General features: G+C 43.4%; 1 protein-coding gene across 1 annotated transcript in view; it reads left to right on the top strand.

Moving 5' to 3' along the window:
- adam19a (ADAM metallopeptidase domain 19a) overlaps window positions 1–26,691 on the top strand; it is a 140,885-nt gene that overhangs the window by 13,598 nt on the left and 100,596 nt on the right. The window contains exon 2 of the mRNA XM_079580729.1: window positions 5,744–5,823. Within this exon, the coding sequence (XP_079436855.1) occupies window positions 5,744–5,823 (80 nt within the window). The remainder of the gene's footprint in view (window positions 1–5,743; window positions 5,824–26,691) is intronic.

Below are 26,691 nucleotides of genomic sequence, written 5' to 3'. Positions count from 1 at the left end.
GCTTGAGTAACGATGGTTCGAGAGACTCTATAAAATAAACACAAACTACACGGTTGTTTTTATTACCTGTGCCCAAAGCACTTTGTGAAAACTTCCCAGGAAAGGATAAAAAGTTGCATGGCTGTCAACGTCTCCAGGGCTGCGCGATGTCGTTGCAGAGATCAGGAGCGTCTCAGGAGGACCGTCCCAGGTGAAGGAGCATTAGGAAGTGTTCGCTCTGAGCATTGTTTTAACTGGTGACAGAAAAGGTCACTGTTAATCACCAATAACACCCAAGAAATGCAGCAAATGTCAGCAGCACTTGGCCTGGCATCACTTCACACCAAGGGGGCAACATCTCAGTGACATTTGAGAATTTACAGCAAAGCTGGGGTGAGATGAAAGGGAACGTTTTGTACTTCTAGCCTGTGCATGGCTTTATAATGTTTATATACAGAAAAGTTGTAAATCGCCCAGCATTGTATCCTCATATACAGCATGTTATCTTCCACATTTTCCATCTATTTTCAATTGTAGCTCGCTTCAAAGCAAGTTTCTATTGTTTTGCCAACTGGATTTTTGGCTATACTCCTAAAATGTAATGACTCCTGGTGAGGATTGTCTTGAGAATGCAAAATTTTGAATTTTGGCCTTATTCGTTCTGCTGTCTTGAAACAGAACAGAAAACTGCTAATAAGAAGGAAAATAATCAAAGTCATGCAGATCTTACAGGTCTTACAGCATACATTAGGATATCATTCAAAAGTGCATTTATTTCTGTAATCCAAGTAAAAACTTTAAACCAATATATGATATAGACTCATTACATGCAAAGTGACACATGTCAAGCCTTTGTTTGTTATAATATTGATGATTTTGGCTTACAGTCCATTTTCAAAATATTCAAATTTTCAGAGATTTTGAATTTGGGGTTTTTACAAACTGTGAGCCATGATAATCAAAATGATAACAAATAAAGGCCACACACATCTCACTTTGCATGTAGTGAGTCCATCATATTCACAGCTCAAGCCCATCTACAGAAACCAATGTACTTTATAACGAGAATTAAACTGCTATTTGTAAAATGTATTTTTGACCGATTTTCTCATTGATGTCACTTTACATTATTACTCATCACTCAGTGGTCAGCTACTATTTGTAGCCGCAGCTGTCCTGGGGCTGACTGACCAAAAGGTGGCTGTCTATCTGTGCCAGCGGCCTCTCTTTGTCTCTTTGGTTTGTGTCTCTTTAAGGCCACGCATGTTTTAAAAAACAGCACATATTTAGTGTTACATAGAAATACAGCCTCTCTGTAGCTTTGATGTCTGAGTGCTTCCGCTTGACTGACGTGAATTATAATGCCTCATATTAGGTTGGTTTCCCATTCAACAGGTGCTGCTCCAGAAGGTGTTGACTTAGTCACAGAGATTAGCAGCTCATGCTAAATCCCGTCTCAATAGAGCACTTTTTTCTCCAGGCTTTTTTAAAGCAAACATACCACACATGTTGTTTGAGTTTTCTGTACACGTCCTGGTGATTTGATATGGTGGCAATCAGGGACCGCCATACGCCGACTGGGACATGACTGCACGTCAACATTTGGGCAGGAATTAAATATGAGGGACATTTCTTCATGTTCCTGAAGAAAATGCACAACCAGATAAAACAGCATTGCTCCTAAATTTGCATATCTATGTCAGGTTTTGGCAAAATACTGTGGCAAGGCTTTTAAGTCAGCGCTGTAATGTTCACAAAGCAATTGTTTTTCCAGTTTTGAGATGAATTTCTTTTTTCCAAAGTAAATGTATAACATGCTTTTAGTGGTCATGAAATGAAAAGACTTTATTGATTGAATATAAATATTAATCGCTGACTGTCTGATCCATAACGTAGTTACCCAGAGCCACACTCTATCTCCTTAGCCTTGAAATGAGGTCAGGACAATGTTTGCATTAGTGGTCGAAGAATGGCCTAGAAACATGTGCATTCAATATCCATTCAGCGCCAAGATCAACAAACGACAGCCGCGCAGACTGGAGTGCGCGCCATGATGGGCTCCCCTCGGCAGGCGACATTAAGGCGGGCTAATAGCTTCAACAGACATTAGCTCTGAGAGGATGAGGCCCTCCATCACTCCACTAAATGATGGAGGATAGTTTGCCAAGGCTTCGAGCCTCTTTATAAACACTGGCCAACCTCAGTCAGACAACCACTCTTTTCTCAGTACCCCCTGTTCAGACTTTTCAATTACACTATCACTTTGCGGGACAGCGGGGCGACGTGTGTGCTGTAATCCACTGTGCCCCATTCTGTGAGGGAAGAATGGAGGCAGTGGGGGTGAGGGCGGTTGGATGGCGCGAACATCCTTAACATGGTTGCTCACTTTAGCCAAGCGCTCATTGGATCCACGTCTTATCCGCTCGCACAAACACAGTCTCCGGGGCATGCGCGCGGTGGGAGAGCGACATACAGCTGGCCACGGTAAATGATCATTTAAATACAGCCTTTCATGTTCGACTTACTTCTCTGCACATCATTTCAGCCAAGTACGTGAGAATACATTATCCCGCGTTACATTATGGTGGCTGGTCTGAATCGTTTGCTTCTTAGTCAGTAAACTGGAGCCGCACCAATCCTATCAACTGGCAATGCATATTGTCGTGGGCTTTGGTAAAATTCATCATTTTAATATGTGATTTTCTTGTTGTTGTTATAGAATGGATGCCCTTTTCTTTTCACTTAGCTGTGGCTACAAATCTCATAATTTGAGTGCTTGTTACATAATGAGTCATATTCTGCCCTCTTACCAGACAAAACATAGCGTTTGAACGGCCACAATTAGCAAATTACACACTGTTATTTAGGTACTATATAGTCTCCTGCAAGCAACAACTATAGGACTCTTATTATGTAACCTGCAAACTATATTGTATACTATATAACTATATAACTATTTGGACCTTCTCCGTGTAGTCGCAGTGAATTAGTTTAGTCCATTTATAAATCGTCTCATCTTGATTTGAAAACAAAGATTAGTAATTCTCTATTATTAGGCCCGTGTCGGAGATAGAGGGCAGTGCAGGGTCTGCGCTGGGACCTATTGTTACCCCCTCACTGGGCTTTGATCCCATGGGACGCCTGAAAGGAAGTAAATGGACGTAAATGGACAAGACCCAGTAGGGCTTCACTGCCTCTAAATGTCATTGGCAGTTTCAACAAGGATTCTTATGAGAGCAAAGTGGCTCTGTGCTCGACACTAATGCGGTGTCCGTCCAGGCTTTTGTGCTGGACGTTGTGTGCAGCACCAGTTAAAAGCACCGCTGTCGAATAAAAGTCTGACTGATTTCAATATTGGACTTTAATATGATGGATATTGTTAAATATATATGAAAATTTATCAAAGTGCATTACTTTTTTCCCCGTTATTTCTATTCTTGTAGAAATGGAATGCGGTTGTGACTGGCCAGGCCTCCAGAGTATTACAGTCAGTTTTATTAAACAGCGTAAAGAGTGGGTGATGATGTGGCAGCAACTTAATCCCTTGTAGATATAAATGTGCGGCACAAATATTAGTTTTTTTCCCCCCTGTGGCTTTCAAAAACTTCTCCTCCAGCATTTATTCCTGGCAGAGAGAAATGTTCTGGTTAGCTTTTCCAATAAAGTGTCAAGTTGAGCAACCATTTCATTATTTATCTTCACCGAAGCACTCACCAAAACAAGCATGTCCTGACCGTTTATTTGTTGCAAGCCAGTATTCGTGACAATTTGAGAGCATTTTGTGGACTGGTCAGCCGCCTTTTGCCACGTGGACCTTGTGCAAATCTGTTAGTTTTTGCTTGCGCGGTGGTGGCTCATTAGCTGCTGCAATTCGGGGATGGAGGTTGTGTCTGGGAAGAAAATAATTGAGACACGCGGCAGTCTAAGTCATGCTGCCGCGCTGATCCCCATGTTGAGCTTATTATTGATTCTGCTCATCGGCTTTGACAAAATAAAGCCAGCAAACGCCTCGCCCCCGGTCCCCCATGCGTCTCGTCTGGTGGTTTGAAAGGCTCTTCTGTTATTAACTTTGTAAACATGCCGACACGCATCATCACTAAAGAACGTCTATATTCTGAATCCGACACCAAGGACTTTATATCTATTGAGAGTGAAGCCTGATATGCATCTTGTTGAGTATAGTGGGTAATGAGAGCTAAACATTCCCTGGAGTGGATATGAAAGTTGTGTCGGGGCAGGGCTTCTCATTTCAGTCTGATGAGATCGAAGAGATCTAATGTTGTGTCAAGCATTGATTTATAAGCTCCATCCATTATGTTATATCTTGAAGGGAGGGAAGGGTGATTTATGCAAAATCGACTTCAGAGCTTTATACCATGTTACATCATAAACAGACCTGGAGTGTTCTGCCGAGCCCCGATCGCATCTTTGAATAATCTTTGAATCTTTCCCAGTGGTTATTTTCAGCAGCTCAGCGGCAGCTCCAAAAAGCTCCTCCTGAGGTCCAGGAAATGCTTTCCTTTCCATCTCTTACAGTCACATGAGACCAATGGACGAGGAAAGCGCTTCTCTTTGGTCCTCATGGTGGGGAGCTAGCATTGCTGTTATACCACCCCCTGGTGGCCATGGGCGACTCCAAAGACACTTCATTTGCCTAAGTCTATGATTGACAGGCTCTATAGCACTGTGGAGGCTCGTACCTGGCCGCACGTCCCGCGAGGGCGGGGCTCCCGCCTTTTTGCCCTTTTAAGGAACATGCTCTTATTTAGCTCTATGCATGAGACACACTGACTATTTCTTTTCTTTTTTTTTTACTCTTGCAGCAAAGGGGGGCGAGAGGAGGGGGATGGGAGGGGCTTACGGTGAGATAACTTGAAAATCTTGAAAAGTGAATCTACCGAATATTTTGTTTCAGCTGTTTTCGATCAATTTTGCATTTTCTAACCCACAAAGTGATTAAGATGTTTTTAGTGTTATTACCAAAGACTTGCATAATAGCACAGCAAAAATAATAAAATGCAAGAATTTAGTTCCGTACGGGACTTTGCGAGGAGTGGGATCCCACCAGCCTCTTCTCATGGGGATAGTTCTGTTTTACTTTGATTACAGGTAGTCAAACATTAGAAGTCTTCTTCATCATGCTTTATTTGCAGGACTCTAGCTAAGCATTAGAAGTATGTTTGGTCTGCTTTAGCTTTAAAATAATGTGTGGATAACAGGTAAAACTAATTTAGCCCAAAGTTTTGAGCATACAAAAAGCATGAACTCATGGCAAAGAAAGACGCAAAGCTAAAACAAACATTAGCTTTCATCTAGGACAGTGGTTCCCAACCTTTTTTCCTTGTTGCCTTGATGTAGTCGGGCCGCGCCCCCCAGTCCAAAACTGTGGCCCCCACCAATGTATCAAAACATGATAATAATTGCTAATAAGTCTATTTCAAACACATAAACTGAAATTGGATTTTTTTTAATGCACCTGTAGTCCTTACACAGTCATATTGGATGATTTTAGACCTGACCCTCTGACCAGGCAAAGCTCTGCCCCCCCTGCAATCCCAGGTTGGGAACCACTAATCTAGAAAATAAATGATTTGCAGTGAAGACAATAAGAGTATTGAAATGACCAGAATGAGTCCGGTGAAGTGGTCTGTGGCGTAAAAATACAAAAGACCAGCTTGATCCTTGTTATAATGCCTGTGAGTATTAGCAAATCCCGCGAGAGAACGTGGCTCACACTAGTTATTAATGTTGTGTTCTGCTGCAGGGCTGCCCCAGGGACAAACGGTGACAGCGCAGTGGCTCTCCCAAAGTCGGACCAAGCGAGATGCTGATGTCTCCACTCAGGTCAGTCTTACTCACACCGTCTTATTTCATCCACTGCGCAACGTAACTCGGGTAATACGACTTCAAAGCAGCTCTTAAAAGCATATTGTGCATGATAAACTTCTTATGTCCTGTCAGATTAGGAATTCTTGTTTGACTTTTGCGACATGTTCCGAGGGCAGGGGCAAAATCAGGTTTGTGATTTGATTGTTTGTACTGGAAACAAATTCATATGGCTTTAGCTTATACTGTTCTTTTTTTTTTTTTTTTTTCAATTATGTTTTTATTGAGAGATATGAGACGGTACATTGCAAGTTTGCCAAGTAGTGTATCTACAATCATATTTGTTTAGACATAATGGCGAATATATTCATATACACACATATATACATATACACATATACCTACAGATACATACATATTGTTTTGTCTCCATCCCCCTTTTTTTAAATAATAAAATAAAATAAAGTGAAAAAGAAAAACAAAGTTTAACCATTGAACACCCAGAGAGTAAACAGAAGCAGTATATCACTATCCGGATTAATTAATTCAAGTAGTTGTATATTATAAATGATGTTATAAATGATGATCAGCACTCCTATCAACTAAAAGCAGATAGTAGTTTATGTCATTTCAGGCATATATTGTTTAGCATATCTTTCCCACTTTTTAGCTTATACTGTTCAACAGATAGAAAGTAAAACTCGACTAAAACAACAGACAAAATGGTTGAAGTCCAACACAGGAATGGCTGCACACGTTTTCAAAAGCATAATGCTGACAACTGGGATACATATTGGCAAAGTGTCCGTGAGAAATCTTTCTACAAGTGCTTTTTGTAAACCTTTCTGATAATGCTAACAAACTGGAGCTAAAAAAACTCCCTATCCCCAATAAAGCTTTCAGCCTTAGACTCTGGCAGCTTGTTTTTAAATGTCACGGGCACTCTCTCCGTCTGTATGCGTCTCAGGTTGATGTGTACTTGTGCAATGACAAAGAGGTAAGTTCAAATGGTAGCAAAGTTTTTTTTCCCAAGTTCAAATGTCATCTGTGTTTCCTCTGGCGTTATAGTCGACAGTGGACCTGCGTTACGTGCCTGATCAGAGCCGCCCAGGTCGTGCCCCGCTTTGCCTCCAAATGAATTGAATCTGGCCTTGTGTTGTACGCAAGCCTGACTCACGCTGCCGTTATTGATATACAGCCCTTTACTGGCCTCGTCCTGAACCCACCGCTGCCCGCCAGCTGCTCCGAGAGCGTGCCCTTTAAACAAATGATGAGGAAGGAAATGGTTCCTCGTGCTGCTAATGCCAAGAGATTCAGCTGGACCGCTGCATGTTGGTCAGAAGATGAACATCGAATAAAGGTGTATTTCAAAGCGGCAAACCTTACCGACCAAGATAAATGAATACTACTCAAATAAAGATTCTCACATTCAGTGTAAGGAGCTGAGGTGGAGGTAGAGATGGGAATAGACACGGTAGGGCAGAACTGCTTGCTAGCTTCCATGCTTGTAGCAAATTGAAAATGCTCAGCTGAGGTCAAATGGTGTGGGCTGGGGTCAGGTCAAAAGCTTGGAGTAGAACTCAACACCCTCTAAAAGTTAGCTGCAACTTTTCTACGATTTCATTGTACTAGGCTCTGTTGCAGGGCATTTCCTGTCCTGTTCCACACACCCCCTTAGGAATAAATCTCTTTATTCCAAACTCCGAAGGGAATTTAGTCGTGTCTCATTGAAATGAAAATATATTTAAACACTTTCGTGATAAGCAGCATGAAAATTGTGGATATTCACTTGTATTTTAAAGCATTCGCTGTAGCTTCTTCTGTGTATTAATGTATGTTTTAGTTTTAATGCTAAAGGCTGATGTTCATTTGTTGCTAACGATCAAAACTGTTGACGTGACCTTTATACATTTTTATTGTCCATCCATCCATCCATCTTCTTCCACTTGTTTGTTGCCGGGTCGTGGGGGCAGCTGTTGGAGCTGCCCAAATCACATTGCACCGGCTCCTATGGCTGCCACTGCAGGTGGTGGGACCACAGGAGGACGGCCTCATGGTTCTAACCGGGCCTGTTGGTCTCTCATATGGGGCTTCTGAACTGCTCTTTGTCTGACCCGTCCCCTCGGACCTGTTTACCATGGGAGACCCTACCAGGGGCACCAAGCCCCTGACAACAGAGCCCCCCTGATCATTCAGGTGCTCAAACTCCTCCACCACATTAAGGTGGCGGTTGAAGCGGTTGAATTAGAAATTATTTCTAATTTACGTTTAAAAAAATGACAGGAAACAGAGGAAGTTAGATGCCATAGAAAACACAGAAACGCCATTAGCTCGCTGAGCCTCAGGGTTGCCAGGTCCGCAGTCAAACCACAGAATGGGGCGGCTTTCTAAGCCTTGCCGCAGGTGAAAAAAACTGTCCGCAAATAAAAATTCAGAAAAACACATTGAGCAGGCTAATGAATGCTGAAAAGTTTCTCAGACTAGCTGTCTTGTTAACTGTCCAGATTCGTTACATTTGTGCACCGCTTCTTTTTATTTTGATGTTAGCTGCCACATACAGATAATCTATGGTCAAATAGTGTGCTCTGTTAAACTGGCATGTAGTTCAGTGTACTAAACTTAACAAAATGTAAGCTTGTTCAAAAGTTTGCCACGGCCAGAAAACACATTATGCAAACTCGCTGGTGCTGCTGTCAATAAACATCCTAAAAAGCTCACTAAATGGCCACTTATTTAGAGTTTACTGTAATTAAAAACCAGCGTAGGAGAATGCTAATGCAATTCATTAGTCCGAGGACAGGCTCCTAATGACAATCGTAGTGAATTTGAAAGCACTTGTGATGCATTAGTTTGAGATGTGGTGACTGGTGACTGGCGGCTTGTTGTGTGGGTTTCTGTGTGATGGGCATTTGGCTGCACGGGGGCGGCCGGAGGAGCAGAGAGTGTGGCGCGGTGCCTTGCTGTACAGATGTCCCCGCTCGGATAGCTCTGATGGTGGTTTGGCAGGAGGCGAGGAGCTGGGCCGGGTTTAGAGGCAGTGACGGGGGAAACAGGAGTGCGGCCAAGCTCTGCACTCCGCACAGCAGCCATCGCTCTTATCTAGCAGCTCCAGTCAACAAGCACAAGTAGAACACAAAAGACATCGCAAGGCAACACTGTCTGCTGATGGGAATCTGACCATTCACTACGGCTGCGGTTTCCTCCGTTATTATTTACACCACACTGCAGTTGCACCAGCAAAATCCTGTAATGTCTAACAGTCGATTGAACCCACAGTCAGCAATCTTTGAAATGCAGATGATCATATAGTAATTTATGATAATGGTGCTGTTCTGGCTGTACTGTGTATTTTGGAGAGAAATTGGAGAGAGTTTTCAGCGGGCAATACTTCAACAGTTTCTCATCTCTTTCATGGATGTGCCATTCTCTTGTGCAACTGTCTAACAGCAACTTGGCAATCAACACTGTCATGCAAATGTTCGGTATGAAGTTAGATGCAGGCAGCTGTGTTTGCAAAATCTGAAAGCTGTTATTTAATTCTTTGAAATGTCCTGGAAGATACAAAAAAGTGATAAAGCATTCCATAAAGATTACTCTGTTGACTTTCAGTGTGGCGCACATGTCGCTAACCCAGGCCCATAGAAAGAGGAAACTGAAGTCTGCAGAGTGCCTGTGCTGGGCTGTCAGGCTGGTCATCTTCGGCCTGATGATGTGCTGACAGGTCGGGGGCCGCTCCCCCTGCGCTGTAATTGACGGTGATCACTTGAGGCACCCAGCCGTCTCCCCTGCATCTTAATGCTGATGCTAATGGACAGAGGAGCCCTGCTGAGCAACAGGAGCGTGCACGAGAAGCCACGAGCGGGCATTTGTCTGCGCTAACAGGCATGCTAACGAGAGGATATTGATGCCGGAGCGGCCGCTGTCAGCAGCACAGGAAATGAAGCGGGTCAGCCTCAGAGCAGCACAGATCACCAGGATTAGAGCAGCACAAGGGAAAGGTGAGGATTACACACTGTGTGTTCTGCACAGCGGCAGGAGCCTGTTGCACACGGAGCTTCACGCAGATCTGAGCGAAAGATGATGTCTCCCAGTTTGACCCCGCGCCCCCTCTGCCCCCTCTGCCCTCTCTCTGAGGAGGGCGCAGGGGACAGGCCTGTGTAAAGGTGCTGTCACAGCCTCCCTCTGTCCTCTCTAACTGCCCTCCAAACACCACTGTTTATCGGCCAAACCAGGCTAACCTTGACTCAGTCCGCTATGAAGGGCCAGTGCTGCGCTTTATATGTGCTGGATGATTAATGAGAGGAGAGAGCTGGTGAAGAGCTCCCACACTGCCCACACACTCAAGTGGGGTTTTAACAAGCCAGCGGTTTGATTGTGACATTGGTTGGAACATGTCTGCTAAATTATAATCAGTGTCAGGTTTTTTTATTTATGAGTTAAAAATATATATGATATTTGACAGTAAAACATTTTCTCTAAAACCCACATTTCTTCATAACCACTTTTCTAAGAATATTAATTCAGACCAAACATGACTTTCCTCCCCCATAGTGTCGCAGGTTGTTGAGGTGAAATATTTCTTTGTTGTTTTATGTGTACAGAACGGTAAAGCGTTGTATTGACCTTGCACATAAACGTCATCCGATTGGTTGATTTTGATTAGACATGAAATTGCCCTTAACTCCAGGGAATGACCTTGAACACATTGTATAGACTCAAACGGGATGAATGTGATGGAAGCGTTCACATTAACCTTCCCTTCCTTTGTGTTGCTCCTCTCACATGCGTTGTCCTTTTTAATAACAGACACTTATTAAACAGCCTCGCCTGGTGCGGATGGAAGCCTTGACAAATAGACCTTTCATACCGTCACATACGATGACAGCGCAAGCGCCTCTGACCTGTCGCGCGGGGGTCACGTCTCGCTAATTAAATATTGTGTAAAGTATGGCGCCGCCGTCACGAGTGTTATTGCACAGCTCACCTCGGCGGCACGCGGCAGGGCTGTTGTGACTGTCGCCGATTCATCCGTCACCGTTTGCCTTGCCCACTTCCCCGCCGCCTCCCGCTGAGTGCCCTTCACACATTTGTCAGAGGAGTTCAAAGCTCGCCGTCTCTCTCTCTCTCTGAGGATGAGATTACGTTCCAGCGCACTAGAGATGGCAATGTTGTCCACCTCAGTATGCAGGTCGTTGATTCTTGCTTGGGTTAGTTTTTCATATGTGGAGACTGATCTGACACATTCATCTAACATGCAAATCCAATTATCTTCATAAACAGTGCCAGCGATAAGATGGATGGGCTAAGTGCTGCTAACCCGAAACAAAAAGATTGGATAGCACAGGATATACGCCTATTAAATATTGAAGCTATACTTTTTCCATTACATTAATAATAGGATAACTGGGAATAAACCACTACTGAAGGTTGCTTATTTACATGAAGCATGAAAATGTGATTTGTTAGTTATACACTGAAATATCTATCACCGAAGAAAAGTCTCAAAGAAGTCATCTTTGCTGTGTCTGAGCACCAGGGTTTGAAAGGGACAGTGGCGCGGAGGTTTGGGCGGGTCATCTTGTGACCGGAGGGTAGGCGGTTCGAATCCCACAGGTGCACATTGTCATTATGTCCTTGGGCAAGACACTTCTCCCACCTTGCCTCCAGTGTTTGCGCACATTGGTGTGTGAATGCAACGAATACAACCCTGCATGCATGCCTGGCCAAACATTATTTGCTACGCTCAGAGAGCATTTACCCCCAAACTTGACAGTCTCTCATTCATGTCCAGGTTTAGATTTCAAAACGAGTCGTCACTCTGTGCTGTCGCAAACTGAGCTGTAAAAGGCGCAACAGAGAAAGAACAATAGTTTCCCTCGCAGCTCTCGTTCCTCAGCCTTCAGCAGACAGCAGCAGTGATCAGAGAGAGAACAGTCTCCCCTCTGTGCGGCTTTAAGGCTGGACTCTGCCCCTCGGTGCGCAGCCTCCCGCACCGGCCTGTCAGGGCTGCGGGCAAAGATCCAAGACACGGCTGCTGCGCGGAGCGGGAAGTGGAAGACACACCGGAGTAAACTCGCTTTGGTGCAAAACAACAAACAGGGCTTTTTAAAAGTCAAATGCTATTGAGAGAATAGGATTAACATAGTAATTGTCTCCGGTGGTTTAGCAGATGTAAATGCGACGTGCTCAAAGTGAAGAATAGCAAACAGTATTTAACCACGGGGTCGTTTTTGCACAAGAGAATTTCTAAAGACGTACCAGACAAGCACAAATAAAGCTGCAATCACAAATAGGAGCGCAGAAGTTCAAGTGTAAAGTGTAATTGTTATCCATGAATGAAATGTTAATGTTTGGGCAAAGTAAAGGCACACTGCGGAACATTCCAAGAGCGAGAGCGAGAGCATGTCGGACAGACGCATGACCACCCTAAGTAAAACGTCATTGGGGAAGCGGACGGGAGCTTCTATGCCCACTGACAGGCCAGCTTGTTCGGTGCATGATTTGTCATCCTCTCCCGGCCCGACTCTGACAGGAAGGAACTGCTCTTCACTCTTGACTGATCCGTTTGCCGTTTCCCCTTCCTCCCCCCCCCCCCCCCCCCCCGCGCACATGTGGCCGTACGAGCCCGTGTCCTGTCAAGCTTTACGCGCTTTGAGCAGCGTCAGCGATAAAACTGTCTGTATTGTTGCCAAGCTCGCGGTCCCTCTGCCGTGAACCACATTTGTGTTTCAGCTGCGAGTGACATGTTTGAAATGTGTCGCGGCGGGAACGTGCTGTCGGCCACAAACCTCTCTGCCTATGAGTCACCCGGTTTTAATTTATGATCGGGTAAAACCTCTGGAACTCGTCTGTCAACCATATGCAAGTGTCGTGTAATTGAAGACGATGGGTTTCCTCTATAATTAACATTGTATAAAACAGTCAAGCAGTTGTGATGTTGTTGCTAAGTGCAGGAGATCTTTAGCATTTATCGGATGATCTTCCGGTTCCTGGTTGCTGGTGCGATTAACTTGTCAGAAAGATGACTGATATTACTTGCTTTTTTGATAATAATGCGACTCAAGAACATAGACAAGACAAACTTTATGAATAAATCTCAGCTTAAGTGACCAATAAATGCTGTCCACTTTCTGAAACCCAGAAGTGGGTCACGGAACCAATTTCAGTGGGTCGCGATCCTATTTCAGGGAACATATTTTTCAATATTTTCAATCTGAAACTGCACGGCAACACTACCAGAGTCTGGTAAAATGAATGTTTTTGTGTTGTTTTGATTATGAAGGCATATCTACTGCTTCATCAATAAAAAAAAACGAAATCTGTGGAAAATGCAATATTTTATACGATATATGGTAAATTAGATTTTTATTTGGGTCGTGGCTTGTCATCCGAGAGTAATGATGGGTCTCGAAGCCAAACCACTTGAAAACCACTGCTTTAGTTTACAGCCTGCAAATTCCATGTCTAGGTACAGGTAACAAGAAAGTCATTACACAGGTACTTACACAGTGCAAGATTTAATAAATGTGCACCACATGTAGGTGTACGTGTAATAAAGGTGTACATAGTGTGTCATTTTAGATTATAGCCCACGCTGACGTGTAGTTATACATTAGGTATGGTGTATTTGTGCATTGGTTATGCGGTGAAAGCCCTTTATAAAGATGGCGCATCTATATGACGGACAAAACATGGGCAGCTACACCTTATAATAATAATAATAATGCATTGGTTTTATATAGCGCTTTTCTGGACACTCAAAGACGCTTTACATTGCACTATTGTTTACTCCATACTTGGTGGTGGTAAGCTACTATTGTAGCCACAGCTGCCCTGGGGTAGACTGACGGAAGCGAGGCAACCAGTCTGCACCATCGGCCCCTCCGACCACCACCACTCAGTCACTCACACACTACATTCGCTAGGCTTCCTGGTGTTTCCAAACGGTCTCCCATCCAAGTCCTGCTGGGCCCTTCCCTGCTTAGCTTCCAAGGTCTGGTGGGATTGGGCAGAGCAAAGGCGGTATGGCCACCATGTACACCTTTATTAGACGTTGTACACCTTTGTTACACTTTGCACTCCTTTATTAACCTTGCACTTTAATGTGTAATTACCTGTACTTACATGTGTAATAACTTTCTTGTTTCCTGTACCTACACATGTCACCAGTGATTTTTTGTACTGTTGTGTCTTACATACGTAACTTAGTCCAGAAGTATGTAACTTTGAAAGTGCACTCTGAGGTAGCGAGTCTGCTGTGACGCAAAGTGGAGGGATATAAGGACAAGTGCTGTGGAGCTTTCACCGCTGTCTTCCCTCCAGCTCAGGTCATCTGCAGGGGCGGACTTCACTTTGAAAGCCGCCTGCCTGTGTTTTTTCAACTTTTTATTTTTTTGTATTTTCAGTTTCTTAATCTGCTCTGTGCCTTTGTATTCCAGGCAAGCCAAACAACAGGCAAACATCCATCCCTACTGCTGTCACTCCTAATTTGAATCGTATAGCTTTGAAAATAATGGCAGCCGAGTGGAGGCGGGCCGAGCGCTGGAATGAGATTAGCGGAGAAAGTAGTGCACTTGAAAGCAGCAGATTGTGTTACACAAATCTAAATTCATTTGCCGCTTGTGTCAGTGATAGTGGACGGGTGCCTTTCCAGGAGATTAACATGCCCACAACAATAGCAAGGAGAGCGGTTCCAAAAGGCACGCTGCCCAATCCGAGCGAGAGCAGGAATCAGCCGTTTAGATGAATGTGTATAAATTGATTAAAGCGCATATTCACGCCCAATACGCAGTCCAATCGACTCCGAAGAAACGCCAAGGTTTCATTACTCCCAGATAAACAGAGTCTGGCTAAGAGAGTGAAATTAAAGCTTTATCAAATATTCATCTTATTCCAATATCACGGTTAAAAATGCATGCTCAGGGAGGGTTTTGTGTTCATTTGAGCTCGACTAAAGAAATGATGTACGAGGAGCTGGAGAACAAAGGGCTTGTGAGATGCTATCTAAGGCTTTACACACAGCCTAACAGTCGGTTACTTTTTTATATCGCCTGTTCATAGTTGCTGTTGAACTACTCACAATGAGGAATTCTCTTTTGTCCCAAATAGTAGCTGCTAACCATTTGTTCAGGTGTTAAGGTTTGATTGAATACAAGATATCTCAAATAAATGTTATGTTATAGTTGAAGAATTCAACAGATTTCTGCAAGAAAGATTTTCTATTTCACATAAAGAAAAGTAAAAACACTACTTTTTAAAGTAAGTAAGTGCCATATTTTTTCATCAGTACAAAATAATTATGTGGGTGTGTCCTAAGCCGCTGCGACTGAGTGTGCCGCCATTGTGGACCAACCTAACCATTATGTATTTGGAGGTAGGGGAAACCGGAGTACTGCCTTCAGTGCTCCTCTGAAAAGGTGCACCGCCTCCAGGGTATGTCGTGTCCCGCACTGGTCACCTCCTGCACAGCTCCCTCCGCTCCCTCTTCTCCACAACAGTCTTTCACCATATTCTGGGAAGAGCGTAGCAGAGGAATATAATCCATTTTATTCTCCAGAACAAACATTAGTCAGGGAATAATAGGGATCGAAGTTTGTGTAGCTTAGCTGCGAGTCTTGCCCGGATACCTCCTCGTTTGTCCCTTCCTCGTTTCCTGTAGCGCCTCTTGTGATGCTTCCACTGTGCTGCAGGTCTGGGGGGCTCTTGGTGCCTCTTCAGTGTTTCAGAAGAAGATTTTGTTGGTCTCAAATGTCTTTAGCTCATAAGCTTTCCTCTGCCATACTCCAATGTTTCTTCATCAAATCAAACTTCAAATCAAGTTCTCCCTCTGCGGTACGCAACCAGGACGTTCTCTGTTTGAAATGAGGCATAATATCCCCCACTTTACTGTCACAAATGCACTAAACTGACCTATAAGCCGACCGCCTTACCGGTGCCTTAGCAGAAACATCCTCTGCCGGTGTAGGTTCATTAATAATGTTAGAATAACGCCGTCGCCACATCCGTCAGTGCGTTGTATCCACCGAAGTGATGGATAAAGGAGAGCCGGAGTTCATTAAGTGCTTTAATCTCACCGTTATTGAGCTATGTGTCAACGTAATGGAATCTTTCCCCCTGCCCCCTGTGCACCAGGCATGTTCATTAAAAGAGACGGGGCAGACTGTATAAACCTAACAAAGAACTTGCCTTTTTTGTGGCTGTATAAGGTGGTATGATCTCTGCTACCCGCGTTCTCTTATTGGCTTCTGTATCCCTCTGCTATTTGTCAAGGATGGCTGATTATCTAATGACCACGGGCTGTAAAAATCCAATTTCTTACCTTATTTCTTTTTACTGCTTATCCTTTACGGGTCATTGCGGGCTATAGTCTGGAGTCTCTCTCCACTTAACATTTTTTGGATGAACGCAGCAGGTGCGTCTCGCTTCGATGGGCATTTTATCAATCACGTAGTGGTAGAATTTGTCGCATTTCGAAGCAGAGCCAAGAATAGCGATGAATTTCCCAGGTACTGGCTATAAACATCTAAATATCTGTTCCCACCGCGGGGCCACAGCTGTTTGGGTTACACCGCTGGCTGATTGACAGTGACATGTTGAAAGCAATCCCCCATTCTGCATCTGCTTCCTTCCCCCACACGAGTCTGTTGGGCAATAACCACATCGACTGTCCCATCTGCGCACGAGCGGGACATCAGGACCCGTACGAACAAACGGCCGCGGGATTCCATTAGCCTTGACTTCTCCCCCGCCATTGTTGCTGTGGAGAACGTTGGTTGATATTTGAAAAAAATCCATCAGCGCGCGGAGGTGGCAGCTGGACAGTCATTAGCAGAAGACAAAAGGCTCCATCGCGGGAAATAAAAGCGAGACAAAGAGACCCAAAGATGACAACGTTGTTTGCTGTAGGGATCCATTGTTGTTTGGATGAGTTTGGAGGCGAACCCCGGGCTTCGCTTTTGTCTCCCGCAGCATACATTGTCGGATGGCGATGCTCCGAGTGATGTTTTAATTGCTCATTGTGTCGTACGTGTTTTGTGCTGCGTTTGAAGGCCGTCCATAGGGAAGACTTTGAGATTGGAATTCTTCAGCAAGAAACGTGAACGACTTATAGTTATTTCACACCACAGAATATATGTCTTTGTTGAACCATTATGTGAAAGTATTCAGCCCAGAAATCCAGGTGTTGGAGGAACAAGAGGATGCCTAAACAAAGCCTGTGTAGATACTCTCGCTCTTGTAGTCTTTGATAATGTACCACACGCATATTCCCCCGACAAAGGAATAGATATGTGCTGCGATTGTGTGCTCTCCTGCTCGAGCTCCTGCACATGTTGTTTTCATGACTCACCCCGGTGAAGCAGCACTACCTTCACTTTAAGTTTTCTTCCAAAAGCCGTGTCCTATTGTGCTCTGTGCTCATTGTGAGGGTGTTTATAGACACTGTGATCAAACGCCCGGGCTCGGCTTGACGGCGTTCTGAGAGCCCTCCCCGCTGCGATCAAAAACACACTCCCGACGGATCCGGCAGCCTCCCGTGTGTGCCGCTACATCTGTTCTGTCTCTACCTCTTCAGCCCAAAACACTTGATTACACATTTACGAGAAATCTCTTCATCCCCGAGCAAACTTCGATTGGCTTTCACCGGCAACAAAGTAGGCAGATGTAAATAAATGGCTATGATTACATCTCGAAAGCACAGTTTAGGGCGTTGTAGATCTGACACGGTATATTTAGATCGAGCCCAACGCTGCCTTTTGACTGGCAATGTTGATGTTGCGGGATAAATTTAGATGCAACTAATAAACACAGTGCGATGCGAGGGAACAGAGAGTCTATCTTGACTGGCGCCTGAAGAAAACAAACCAAAAAACAACCCTTTCAAGTCACTTTAAATCTAGTAGGGCATGGGATCACTTTAGTCACGATCCGATACGTTTCACGATGCTCAGGGGCCGATCTGATACGATATGGGTGAATTCATTCATTCACCAGCGCACACAGACACTGGACGCAAGGTGAGAGTCTTCCCCAAGGATGCAACCACAAACCGCCAACCAGCACCTGTCTTCATCAGGGCTTGATACCTCGGACTATCTATTGCCCATTTGGAGCGCCTTGCTTCACACCTAAACGATCCTTTTCCTTCTATTTTCTCATATATTTCTGCTTGTGTCGTAAGCTCTGACCTCAAGTCAACCACAGCATTTCATATAAACAGGTTAGCAATGTCTGGTTATATAGATCCGTTTCTGTTCTCGGACTGTTCTAGGTACATTATTGACTTTAAGGTGCCTTGAGTGGCTCAGGTTTAGGCTATATCGACACGAAGCCATTTTAGTAAATGTGTGCCTCCACACGGGTCGACTCAGGTCTGTGAAAACGGCGCAATTCATCTTCCAGGCCTGTGTGTGGCGCTGTGATGCCAACACAGATAATAGAACAAGATGTGAGGGCGCATGCGCAGTAAACTTTTGTGGAATGTAAACAGTGAAATTCTTCAGACAAAACGGGACTAAAGCAGAAAAACCTGTCCAAAAACACAGACTGACTCGGCCGTGTTTTTCTACTTGTCACCTGTGGCTCGTGGACTGCAGTGGAGCAAAGAGGAACGGAGTAAAACCATCATAGATCCATGAGTAAAAATCATTATAAGGCCAGTAGATTGTGGATAACAGACACCACTCTGGAGCTGTGATGTCATAGTTTTCGTAAAAGTTGCAGAGACGTCATAACAACGGAGCCACGTTAACAGCGTTTTGAGATCTTTCCACTCTGGGACCTAGTTTGGAAAATGTTTGCTCACGGACCCCCAATACGCCAGGTTTGTATGGACGATACTGTATTGATGAAATATCTTTGTGTTTAGTCCTCACCTTGATTTCGTCTGGACATGGCCTTATATTAGCCAGATGGTCCAGCCGTCACAGCAGAATACAGTCTGTCTCTACTGCTGCACATCCCAAACGTCCAAAGCTCTCTAACTGCTGAGTCCACTTGTTTTTTTGTCATTTATACCAAGAAGTCATCTCCGAGTATCCCACCAGAGCCTCCACTCAAACTCTTAGCTCTGCTTAGTTAGCTTTTGGAGCGCGCATGAATCCACAGAGCAGCCTGATAATCCCGCCATCCACATGCGGGAGCCATTATCGAGCAGGCTCAGTGTCTGCCAGTAAAAACAAAATCCATTGAGCAGTCAGCAGATGTACAGGCGTTTTGACCCCTTTGTAAGAAGTCTCGTTAGAGTCTGCTCGCCAGAAATGCTCACCAAAAATAGGGAAAAAGTCCAAATTTGCGGTACATTCTCCAGCGGCCGCAAGACTTTCCAAAACAGCAACTTAGTCCAAGCCAAAATCCACTTGGAGTGCAGTCCTTGGTAATGATGGGAAGTTGATCAGCATTGTTGTTGTGTGGCTTGCGTTCAGCTCTTCAATGATTCTCGTAAGAGCAGAAACTGGAGCTACATGACGCTGCCTTGTTGTTCATTAGCAGATAGTGAGCTGGAGGCAATTACAACTGACCTCTCTTTGCTCTGAATGGATTGGATAAAGATTGATATTGTAATAGCGCTCTCATTTCAATTTCATTTTCTAGACTTGGCGCGCACGGTCGCCCCACTCTCGTTTGTTTGAAAGTGATTTTGTGTATGAATTGTCAGCATATGGGCCGTGTGAATCGGTAAATGGAAGCATCAGAAATCCATCACGGCGATGAAATGAGGTGCGGAGACGGAGTGTGACAGGGGCGGCGCGTTCGGCTGGAGGTCCGTGAGGAACTGCGGGGCCGGGTTCCATCTGGGGAGGGAGCTCCGTCACAACTGGACTCAGAGAAAGTGTTGGCAGAGGCAAGTGCTATTTATTTTTAGTGCCATTTCCTTTGTAGATCAATACTGTGTGTCTAAGTCTTTTATTGTTCTGTCACTATTCTACAAATATTAGGTACATTAAGTCTATAGGGCTGGGTACTGTTACATATTTTTCGATACCAGTACTTTAATGATACTTGGCTTTGAATGATACTTTTTCCGATACCTATACTAAAATATTTTTCATCTTGATCCAGAAAGCAAATCAGTAATGTGTAGAAGATCTGCAAATTTATAATATTGGGTTCATTTTCAATGTTGAAAAATCGGCAATAATTTGTGGCAAAAATAAGGAAAAATAGCTTAAAAATATATATAAAAATGAGAAAAAAATTGGGAAAACGAGAAAAAATTGTGGCAAAAAAAAATCTTGAAAAAAAATGTAAAAAATGGGGAAATGGGGCAAACGTTGGAAAAAACAGAAATCTGAAAAAATGGGGAAATGTGCTGTCCCTACACCAACAGCATCAAAACCTGGATCTAAAGATATCATTTTTTTGCGGCTTTCCTGCTTTCCATACTTTTATTATCATACTTATTTCTATATCAGTATTACCTAAACTCTTAAAGGTTTAACAGCCCTAAGTAAGTCACAAATTAGCAGAGAGGTGGGCAAACTACGGCCCGTGGCCCAAACCTGGCCCACCAAACAGTTAAATCTGCCTAACTCTATAAAGATATCATTTTGTCGTAATTTTACCTCGCATCAACTTAAAATAAAGTATATTTCTTATTTGACCTGTACACCACAATTTCACATAGCCTATTCATATATATGTTTACGGATTAGCTGACACAGTTCAAGTTTAACAAGGGGCCACACAAGAAACTTGATTGCCCACCCCTGTATTAGTATCGTATTGAAAGCTTCCAGGGCAGTTATACAAAACCATTGTCCTAACGTGGCCTAATCATGACTATTCCCCTGGTCTCTGTGCTTGACTTAGTGAAAAAAAAGAGTGTGCGACTTAGTGTGCAGCTCAATAAGAAAAAAAAGTTTGGAGCAGCTTCAACCGTAAGCTGTGAATTCAAGCTCTCTCACAGCAGAATTTCACTTGCAGCTCTCTAGCAAGCGTAATGCCATTTAGCATGGCAACCCCACCGGGGAATGCAAATTGGTAAAACGTATCTGCAAGGCTTTAGCATGACTAAAATTGCAGGAAGCAAAAGTGGCGGGGACTTTGCTGCTAATGCCGGTTCGCCGTTTGCCTGTAGACTAATGGCCCCGCGCAGCCCCCAGCACCGGGCTGACTAATGCGCCGTCGCCGCACACTATAAGCCAGACTTGTAAATACGCTGCCTTGGTCCGCCATAAAACTCAACAACTGTATTTTTACCACTGCGAGAGAGAACCATTTTTCCCACAGTTCCTAATGTCCCTGAAGGGCTGTGTTCAAAAGTAGATAACCAAATAGGCTGAGCTCCATGAGTCACGTCCGAAAGGGCTTGCCAAAAGTGTCCAGCTGCGGTGAGTCGGGGCGGGGAATGAATAATCGCTTACAACGTAGCACAGGATGCGGTAATGATGATGGATGGGAGGTATCTGAAAACACGCTTGATACACTATACCATTTTTGAACAACTTTTGAATTGCTTTTAGTTGGTTTTCTTCACTTTCAAAAGCACTTTCTTGTTGGCTCAGTTTGCTATAGCATTTGTCATATTGTCCAGGCAGCTGTATAGACATCAGCAATGCTAACTTCAGATCACTAATCCCTCCTGAAGAGCGAGCCATTAAGCCAAGCATTGCCTTCAGTGTAGCGTGCGTAAAGATCTAAACTGTATTGCGTGTAAATGGTGATGAGTGTGTCGGGTCCTAATGGCTGCCAGGCTGCTAACTCCGGCCCGGTCCCAGCTGAAGGTTAATGAGCTGTTACATATTTAACAACTGCCGTGATTAGCCATGCGTGGAAGCACAATGGTTCGCAAAATCCCAAGCAATTTGCCAAATGGTTGTGAAATATGCCCCCAAATCATGCAGAGCCATCCACTGTACAGGGTTCAGACCGAGCCGAGCCTTTTCAGCCAAGCTCCAGTCAAATGTTACAAGGACATCCCTGACTGGTCAAGCAGAGCCAGTAAATATAACTTTCGTTGACTTTGTGATGATAAAGGGGAAGTTTTAGTACAGAGTTAAACAATATACTATTTTCCCTTTTATAAGAGGAGCAAGCACTCACTCATTATGCAGCTCTCAACTCAACAATATTCTGAACTGTCCTGCAGAAAATGTTGTACAACTCTGATAACCACATGCTATGTATTGAAACAAAGATCTAAGTCTCTACTTTCATTTAAAAAAGTATTTAATAATAGGTTTATCTGTCACTTTTTAATGGTAGTTTTAGCCAAAAACTTCCCACTTCATAAATGTAACTGTGAAATATATGGACCATATATATATTTTTATATATATATATAGCTTAGCTAAGGCAGCCATTTCTTATCTTGGTTTTTACTTTGCATTGTGTTTTCAGGCATTTCTTTCTTTGAATTTTTGTTGGTGTGATGCGTTTTGTTCCATTTTCCCATGGGTAATGGGACACACATCGCTCACAGTGGTATCACTGCAGTCCAGGTCACACATCTTGTCATGGTCAGCTACTTCCTCACTCTGATCTGACTCCAGTTCTTTCTCATTGAGTCTTCTTTTGGGGTCTGCTCTGGGGCAGCTGGGACGTGTATGTGTTGTTTCTACATATACACTATGAACATACAGTATAGTATTTGCATGGTTGTGTCCTGGTTAAAGGATACAATATTGCTTAACAAATATCTGACAGTTTTATTAATCATGGTCAGCCTTTTAAATTGACACAGCCGCATTTTCTATTATGTATTTCTTTTATATTGCGTTGACTGACACGTTTAAACCGGCCACAGGGCACACTTTGAAGCTAATACATTTGTTATTAGTTTGATGGACTAAAGCTCACATTCATACCTTCAAAACAAACGTATGTTCAAGTAAAGTGGGACAAACAAGGCGTGGCTCACAGCGATTGAAACCATTTGTTTTTGAGGTACCATCCTAATAATATATATATTTGTAGCTCACTATGATGGACTTAACACTCAGATTCCCACAACCATATTGGTGTGTCCTGAGCTGAAACCAATATTCTTACTTTCTTGTAGTCTCCCAGTGGTAATAGCTGCTGCACCGCCACAAGCTGTTGTTGGAGAGATTTGCTTCATTGGACAAGGCACATCGTAAGAGTCGAGTAAACCAAGCAAAACTACAACCGCACAACTTCAGGGCTCCTTGAAACTGTGTCTAAAAATAAGATCTTCCAATTCTGTTACAGCAAAGTGGGCTCTATTTTCATTTTTTAAAGCCAAGCGAACAATTCCAGCGGGATGGATTGCTTTAATGAGCGGTGTATTTAAGACTTTTTGATCCGCGTCCCTGTGAGCACGAGAGTATGTTTGCTTTCATTATCACCATTATCGTTTATTATCTCGCATTAGCGCTTATTACTATCATTTAATGGATGTTGATTTTTACCACCTGCGTCTGCGTTTATGAGTCCGTCCGAGACAAAGCCATTTCAGATTTTATTCTTTGGGCTGTTGTTTGTTTTATGTCTCCAATGTTATTCAGTCTCTCTGCTTTTATCTCATTTGAATCCATTAAATGTACTTGTGTATGAATAAAGCATGAAAGGGAAATTTGTTGGATGTTTTTTACCCATCCTTCAATGAGCTTTTGGACCAAGCAGATGAGTACTTTATGCCATAACCTTTTTATGTAACTGATAAAGTTATTGACACATTTGTTTTTTTTGTTTGGATATGAGCTTGTAAATTGTCATGCAGTGCGATAATCTCAGACTGTGTGGTGGTGTTTTTAATTAAAACAAAACCAAACCTTTCCGTTTCAGCAAAGATAATTATATGTCTTGTTAAAAGAGAACAAAAAGTACTTGTGAGAAATTTGGGAAGTTTAGATGATTATTCCAAAATATACAAAACAGCATAAAAAGGCAATAAAGATGGCCACCAGATTAATCTGAAGTCACAATATCAATACCAAAGACAGTTATTTAAACCATTGCATATAGTTTGCACGAAGGTCCCAAGATTACATTAGGGATGCACCGATACCACTTTTTCTAGAACCGATTTGATTTAAAGAGGGGGTATTATGCTTTTTTCAGCCACATAGCACCAGTCTATAGGACACTACAATGATGACGAAACCTTCTGTTGGTCTGTCAATGCAGTAAATTAGAATAACTGCCTTGTATAAAATTGCTCTTTCAAAATGGCGTTAGCAAATGACTTGAAATAGGCCTCTGTCTCTTTAAAAACCTCTGACCCTTTCCGACACGCCCCCTCCACACGCTGTCTGTGGCATCACAACAACACTCCGCTCGTTGTCTCAAGTATTGAAACTACGATCGGTGCATTTTAATTTTTATTGTTGGAAAGGACCTACTGTTTATCACTTTGTGAACAATGGCTACACAGGATATTATTTGGAAACAAACCTTCCACACCGGACGCTTGGACGGGGCTCTTGCCTGAAAAATAACTGCTGTTTGGAGGCTCTCTCTTTGTATCTGCCATGCCCTATGGATCTCTAACTATACCCCCATGGACGACACCAGGATCTGCAGGAGCCCATACGATTCAAAGACGGACATTATCTGTGCAAGTGGACAATGTTTTTTCGAGGTTACCCGTTAGCTTGTTATAATCGACTACAGCTCATTGTTGATGAAAAGTCTGTAATAAACCACAAATGTGTAAAGCCAGGCTCATTGTGTGATCATCGTAAAGGCTGCTTCGAGTAGTTGCCGGCTTTATTGACGTTATTTGTGCATAATATGCTGCCTGTTTTCAATGAATGTTGTGAAGGTGAAGGTTGGTAGCTTGTCGCGGCTAATAGTGCCTTAGCTCCGAGAGAAACCACTCGGCTACGACTCACTGTAGATGAAATGTGAGCAATAAACTACACAATCAACAAGCCAGGCTCCGTGTGTGATCATCATAAAGGCTGCTTCAAGCAGTTGCCTGTTTTAGTGACGTTTTCAATGCATAATATGCTTGTATTCAGTGAATTTTCCCGTTAGCTTGTCGCGGCTAGCTTGTTAGCTCCGGGAGAAAACCACTCGGCTATGACCCATTGTAGATGAAATGTGAGCAATAAACTTCCAAATAAACAAGCCAGGCTCCGTGTGTGATCATTGTTAAACGGTTCTTTATGTGTGTGGTGGTTTTATTGACTTTATTTGTGCATATTTCTCGTTTTCACGTGATGACTCGAGGTTTAGCTTAGCATTAGCTTTCTCCGGAGGCTCTGTGCATCATCAAGGCCCAGCGCAGAACCAGACACTGAAATAAGTGTTCTTGTCACCGGTTTTAATCCTGGGTGTTTCGGTAACAGAAACACTGATGTGTGTCTTTGTAAAAGTCTGCTGTGGCTCCGGTTCACAACACATGAAGCTAATCATCCATGATGACTCTGTTTACATCTTAGGGCTAGACACTGCGGGGAGGGGGTTCTGCTGAGGAGCAGTGGTTGGCTACTCGGCTGGTGACGAAAGGTCGGAGGCGTATCCTGGAGGTCGAGGGCGTTTCCTGAAGGAATCAGGCGTTTTATCCCTAAAATGGCTGCCATCAGAGTTTTTACAGACTACTCGAAAATACGTGAATGTGCCAAGGCAACACTTCAGGCATGGTTTTAATGAGGGAATGACTTAATAACATGATGTAAAGCTTGAAAAAGTCGATTTTGCATAATAGGCCCCCTTTAAGTACTTACCGATATCGAATACCAATACGAGTATAAGGCATTTTCTTTTTGAAGTGAATTACGGTTTATAGACTGACTTTTCCACAGCAGATTGGTTAGTAATTAGTTAATTTACTCATTTACATTTTAAATTTTTATTGCATTGTCCATCATAGACAGAACAGCCCATGTCCAAAAGCTCCTCAACGCCTGTGCTTTATTTATTGATCTATTTTTATTTAATAATAGTATTGAGATTATTGCAGCTAAATGGTCTCTTTTCGCCTTTACTACAGCTCTGTGTAGATTTTCTCGCGTGTTTATAACAACTTAGCCAGTAGCTACAGCATTTTGATTGTTTTGCTAATTTTCGCTCAGTGGACATGCTGTATCTCTTTTGGATTTTCTGAGTACTTTTCAGTCGCTGGATTAGTTTTTCAGATGAATAAGCCCCTGTGCATAAAACAGCGCCAGAATCGTTAACCGCTAGTTTAGCCACATTAGCCTGTATCTTGTAAACACTGCAGACTCCACGCTGCAGCAAGGATCCACTCACCCATTCATACACCAATGTACACAGACACCGGGGGCAATGTGGGGGAAGAGTCTTGCCCAAGGACACAACGACAGTGTACACTTTCAGGAGGTGGGAATCGAACCCCTGACCTTCCGATCATGAGACGACCCGCTCTACCATCTGCGCCACTGTCGCCCATGTTGCAGCACTAACAACATTTAGCTGTGGTTAAATCCAGCACAGACTCTGATTTAGAGAGTGTCGTCTGTAATAAAGTCAGCTCTTTCTGGTATCAGGACCTGATGAATGAGTATGAGTATGGAGTATGAGCACAAGCATGTGGTATCGGCCTGATACCCGATTCAGTTTCAAGTATTTTTCATGTGTCGAACCGCGTGACATTTTGGCTGGAAAACTATGAGAAAATGTCAGAAAAAAACAATACAAAATTTAAAGATGTCTTGAAATCAACAATTGTTTCAAATAAAAACTTGTTGATGTAACACCCCTAAATGCCAAGTACCCAAATACAGCCCGCACACTGATTGTCAATTCGCCGTAATAAAAACACAAAAGATGTCAGTCTCGTCCCTTGTGGCCAGCGCTGGCATGAAAACCGGAACACATAGGATTGGCGTTACCTTAAAGCGCCTGTCTCCACTGTATATCATTCCCTGTGATATTTTTAAACATCTTAAGACAAGTTCTATTCTGGTGGTGCTGGCGTCTCTCAGCATCTCAGAGAGGGGTCCTGAGGGGGGGAGGAGG

The sequence above is a fragment of the Gobius niger genome (assembly GCF_951799975.1).
Source record: "Gobius niger genome assembly, chromosome: 21".
NCBI classification, from domain to species: Eukaryota; Metazoa; Chordata; class Actinopteri; order Gobiiformes; family Gobiidae; genus Gobius; species Gobius niger.
This window is presented reverse-complemented; position numbering and strand designations above follow the sequence as displayed.